Source organism: Phaseolus vulgaris, chromosome 5, assembly GCF_051622355.1.
Source record: "Phaseolus vulgaris cultivar YP4 chromosome 5, ASM5162235v1, whole genome shotgun sequence".
Classification (NCBI taxonomy): Eukaryota; Viridiplantae; Streptophyta; class Magnoliopsida; order Fabales; family Fabaceae; genus Phaseolus; species Phaseolus vulgaris.
In genome coordinates, this window is record NC_143502.1 from 9,602,770 (window position 1) to 9,607,809 (window position 5,040).

The 5,040-nt window shown below is 33.9% G+C and overlaps 2 protein-coding genes across 2 annotated transcripts; both read right to left on the reverse strand.

The window, feature by feature from the left end:
- Nucleotides 1–248: 248 nt before the first annotated feature.
- On the reverse strand, nucleotides 249–3,005 carry LOC137835110 (cytochrome P450 CYP72A219). The gene is made up of 5 exons (XM_068643455.2): nucleotides 2,587–3,005; nucleotides 1,726–1,943; nucleotides 1,402–1,644; nucleotides 904–1,291; nucleotides 249–823 (listed from the first exon to the last, which is right to left on the reverse strand). Exons 3-5 carry the CDS (start codon nucleotides 1,572–1,574, stop codon nucleotides 392–394), a joined length of 993 nt encoding a protein of 330 aa, XP_068499556.2. The 5' UTR covers nucleotides 1,575–1,644; nucleotides 1,726–1,943; nucleotides 2,587–3,005; the 3' UTR covers nucleotides 249–391.
- LOC150027472 (cytochrome P450 72A68-like) lies at nucleotides 1,687–2,854 on the reverse strand. The gene is made up of 2 exons (XM_090302861.1): nucleotides 2,587–2,854; nucleotides 1,687–1,943 (listed from the first exon to the last, which is right to left on the reverse strand). The coding sequence occupies exons 1-2, from the start codon at nucleotides 2,852–2,854 to the stop codon at nucleotides 1,687–1,689; spliced, it is 525 nt and encodes a 174-aa protein (XP_090158987.1).
- Nucleotides 3,006–5,040: the final 2,035 nt, after the last annotated feature.

Consider the following 5,040-nt stretch of genomic DNA (forward strand, 5'->3'; position numbering starts at 1 on the left):
GATCGAGACATATACATCTCGAACGTGGAACGAAATATAAGTGGGTCGGTAATGGTTTAAAACAATTGAAACAATAGAACCAACAATTCATTGAGTTTAATCCTAATTCAAAATCAATATTATTTTATTCATGCATATTGTGTCTTAGCTGCAATTGTTTGTAAATTATGACAATGTCAAACAACTAGAATGCCTTGTGATTGTTATTTAAAAGCTTGAGGAATACATAGATTGATAAATTGATGTGCTTCGAAGAAATGATAGGCATCAGTCTCACATTAATACTAGAAAATAAAGTAATAGCAGTGATATGAAATGAAAAGGTTTGTTGAAATACGAATACATTGTTGAAATAATAGGAAGCAAAAGTAGCAGCAAATGAATATGTGATTTATGTCTCCAGCTTATGTAGAATGAGATGAGCACCATATTGGGGTTGAAGAGTAAGCCATGCAGTTGGAGCATGAGTATAGGTGGGAGAGAGTTGAAATGAGAAACGTTGTAAAATGATTGACAAAGCAATCTTGACTTCCAAAAGGGCGAAGTTTTGTCCAATGCATATCCTAGGACCCCCTCCAAAGGGAAATAGTGAAACTCTACCATTTGTGGCCTTTAAAACACCTTCGGAAAATCTCTCAGGTTTGAACTCCTTAGCATCATCACCCCAGACCTCACAATCATGGTGAACCAAAAGTATTGGCAAGAAAACTTGCACTTCAGAAGGTAATGATAGGTTTCCAAGTTTCACATCTTTACGAACCTTTCGAGCAAGACTAAGTACTGGTGGGTATAGCCTTAAAACCTCATTCAAAATCATGGTAACCTGTTGCAAAAACATTCTTTCAGATCATCATGGTATTCAATATGAATATGATAATACAATACAATACAATACAAACTTACAATCTTAAGGTGGCTCAGCCCATCAAAATCTGGTTTTCGATTGCCAAAATCTTGTAAGATTTCCTTCCTTGCGCGTGTTTGCCAATCAGGGTACATACTCAATAATATCATTGTCCAAACAAGCAAGGATGAAACAGTCTCATGCCCTGCAAAGTAGAATAGCTTGCATTCCGCAATAACATCTTCATTATTCATTCCAATATTCTTATTGTTTCCCTGTTCTTCAATTTCCTTCTGATTTGACTCCAGAAGTATACCTAACAAGTCCATTTTAGTGGCTTCACCCGTCTCTAGTGCTTTCACTCTGTTGTTAATAATATCCGTAAGTGAACATTTTATTTCCTTGTCAATTGCCTTCATCCTTCTCTGCTTAGTAGTAGGTACAAACCTACAACAACTCAACATATATAACCAATTCATATTAATAATGATGCTTCTTTGATTCTTAATCATAACTATTGTTTTCCAATCTCAATATCCTTTACTAATTATTCTTACCTCCATCCAGGGATGTAAACTTTGGATATAATTTCCACTGTTAATTCAATTTGCTCTTTCAGAAGTTGAAATATTCTTCGTCCTTCTTCAAAACTACTTCCAAATGCTGTTCGAGAAATGGCGTCACTAGCCATATTATGAAGAAAAGGCCAAACATCTATCACTAGATCCATCTGAACCCAACATTTCCTCCCATTTGCTAATCAGATCATCACAACATTTGATGAATGGTGGGAACATATTCTGAGGTGGAATTAACAAAGTATTAAAACTTTCCATGTAAAGTCAATATGTAAAATCTATATCTAGTAATAACAAATTAACCTTCAACTTCTCTAAATTGAAAGCCGGATTGATTATCTTCCTGTGCTTGCTCCACCTTTCTCCCTCATGGCTTACAAGACCAGGAACTAGGAACTTCAGTTGTGGATGCATATTAATCCTTCCAAACTCATTCATCTTGTTCAATACATCCTTTATTAGATCAGGATCAGTCAGGATTACCCTTGGTATTGGTCCAAACCAAGTAAAACAAATTTTCCCTACATATCATCAACCAACAATACGAATAAGGATTCAATTGAAAAAATAATTCAAGAATTGAAGAGAATAGGCAACTTTGTTTGTGGTAGCTATTTCAGTTTCACATTAATTGGAAATCATGATAAAAAAAAACTCCTCTGTACAGTGCGATAGAAGGACTGCAGAAAACAAAAGAAATTTAAGACCCAATTCTGAGAAGGACCAGCTCCTTACTTACAGAAACACCCGGACCAATCAGGAAAACTTTGAATTAAGTGGTTCAATAAATGTTAATGAACTCTAATGTAGATCTATAGGAAAAAAACACTATGATCTCTCGAGTTATAAAAAGAAAAATCCTGCTCTACCTGCATGCAAAGCTAATCCCTGAGATGCTAATCTGCGAGTATGAACAAAAAAACATCTGCTCTACCTGCATGCAAAGCTATCCAAATCTAATCCCTGAGATATGAATCTGCAAGTAAGAATAAAAAACCATCTGCTCTACCTGCATGCAAAGCTATCCCTGAGATATGAATCTGCGACAACAAACATCTGCTCTACCCGCATGCAATGCTATCCGAATGTAACTCATGAACAAATATTGGGAAATGCATAACAAGACTTGCAAAAAGACAATACTAGAATGAACCATAAGCTTACCATGTGTGTTGATACTGTGATGGAAAAAGGAAAACACACGCGGCACTATGTCGTGAGAGAAGAGATCCATGGGTTTAGATAACCCTTCCTTTTTCATCTTCTCAATCTCCTTCGTGTCTCCAACGAAAAACTTATATGGTTTGCCTTCGAGGCCTTGCTCTCTAAGAAGCCTTTCAAGCCTCTTTGGAGTCAACCATAACCAGTTCACCATCCTCCATGCCCATATCACAACCAGTAGCAGAATCAAAATCAAAATCGCTGCTTCCATTTCTCCCTCGCAATGTTTGGTTTGGTGGAAAAAATTAAACACGGAAAACCAAAGTTGATGACAGAGTTGAATGTTGCTCGCTTCTACTTATGATATCTCGAAACCACCAGTTTCATCTCGAAATGAGTTCCATCTTGAAACTAGTTCCCTTAACTATATATTCAAAAATATTATTCTTTTATTATAATTTAATATTTTATTTAAAAAATAATAGTTAAATAGTTATTAAAAATATTATTATTTTAATATGATATTTTATTTAAAAAATAATTGTTGAGAAGTTGTTTTTTCATTTTAGTATTAAATAAACTTTATTATTAAGTTATTTTTGTTTTTAGACTATTCATTAAACTTATGATTATTTGTGTTTTTTAAATTTATATAGAAAATTAAGTTTATTTAAATTGAACATAAATAAATTATTTTAAATTTGAAGTGTCGTCATCTTCCACTTTCTTCTCAAGGTTTCTCCTCTAGCTTCTCTTCCACTATGGGTTTAGGGATTGGTGACCAAAGTAATACATTTTCTATTCAGATCTTTATTAAGTGAAACATTCATGTTGTGTGTTTTGTATTAGGTGATCCGTGTTATTTGTCATGTGTTGACCCTTGTATGAGCCAAAATCTGTGTTTAAATTTGATATGGTCATAATTTTTTGGGTTTACTATTTGGTTTTATTATGGAGCATGATTTTTTGTTGTAATATATTGTCAAAATTATATATTTGCGTTTACTTAGTTTGTGTAACTATGTATGTTTTTTTAGTATTTTTTTTTCTTCAAAAAAGACATTTTTTGAAGCTATACTTGTTGGGGTGGGACATGATATAGGAAAAAAGTACCTTAAATAAGGTTTTTAGAGGCCAAGAGTGTAGGACAATGTTAAGTAAGCACAAAATTCATTGAACTTAAAGGGTGGTAGTATGTGGTGACCCTAGTAGAAATATGTTGTGACCCACATTAGACTTTGTGCACAAACCCAGGGAAAGTTTTTATGGAAATGGGAAGTGAGTGTTCATCTTAGTTGGGAAGGGACATGAGGTGGGGAGAAAGTGGGTTAAATGAGTTCTTTACAGGTCATGGTAAAGAGTAGAAGATGATGTTTAGTAAAGAATGAACCCGTGAATTTGGTATTTCGTTTGTGATGTTCTTGTACTGTATGATGCAGGCTGTGCAACTTGACCATTTGTACAAAATTTTGCAGAAGTTTGGTGGAATGAATACTCCCCCCATAAAAGTAGTCAAACAAAAACTTCTTATACAGTCAAACAGGTTATTATTGAAATGAAAAGTTTTCTTATTTTCATGCATATGAATATGTAATTTGTTTTGATATGCTTTCATTTATGTAGTTATGATTGTGGAGTTTTGGTTTTGAAATATATTGAGGTGTGGAATGGTAGGGTTGACTATGAGGAGAAGACGACGCCTGAATACAACACTGTACGTATTTGTTCCCTTCACTATTAGACTAAAAGTTCTAAGTTTTATTGTTCACTGAAAATTGATTTTTTTTCAGGACAAACTTCAAGCATTTTGTCAGGAAATATATGGATTGTAATTGGGTCCTAGATGCACGTAATGCAGAACGAGAAAGTGTGTTGACGAACTTCAACTTTCGTGGTAGTTCAGAACGATGGTGGTTCAGAGTGCACTGGATCTGAAGTTTCATGTCGTGCAATTGTCTACTTTTCATTAGATGTCTTATTGGATCAAAATAATTTGTTACATGTGCTTTGTAATCAAATGTGTGTGTAGTTGTGGAATGAATAATGATGTATGAAGTACGTATTAAAAGACCTAGTAATGTCCTAGGAGCATTCATAAATGTAGAAACATAATGGCTTACATAAACTTCCATTGAGTTGAACAATGTTCCAATTTTTTAATGCAAGAATTGAAGACCAATATTGTTGTACCATATGATGCATCAAAGCTTCTAATTAGACTTAATATTATTTTCCATGATTTCTAATTATGATGACAACCTTTTTCTAGAAATGTTTTTATTGGCAATGAAACCCAAAGGATCCATTAGCAGATGTCACATACTGTGGAAGGTAAATTTAATGGTCGTCCCTGGTGAAAGATGACTTCGTTCTTAGTTGCTTGGACTCAGTTAAAAAAAAGTTATAAATATTTACATTTCCCCATTTTGTTGCACTAAAATGTGTGTAAAGTGAAGA

Excerpts from the sequence above, each read along its gene's own strand:
- LOC137835110 (XM_068643455.2), bottom strand. The coding sequence starts at position 1,574 with ATGGATCTAGTGATAGATGTTTGGCCTTTTCTTCATAATATGGCTAGT. Across the intron at positions 1,292-1,401 it reads GTTTACATCCCTGGATGGAG|GTTTGTACCTACTACTAAGC; the intron begins GTAAGAATAATT and ends GAGTTGTTGTAG. Across the intron at positions 824-903 it reads GGCTGAGCCACCTTAAGATT|GTTACCATGATTTTGAATGA; the intron begins GTAAGTTTGTAT and ends TTTTTGCAACAG.
- LOC150027472 (XM_090302861.1), bottom strand. The coding sequence starts at position 2,854 with ATGGAAGCAGCGATTTTGATTTTGATTCTGCTACTGGTTGTGATATGG. Across the intron at positions 1,944-2,586 it reads TCACAGTATCAACACACATG|GGAAAATTTGTTTTACTTGG; the intron begins GTAAGCTTATGG and ends GATGATATGTAG.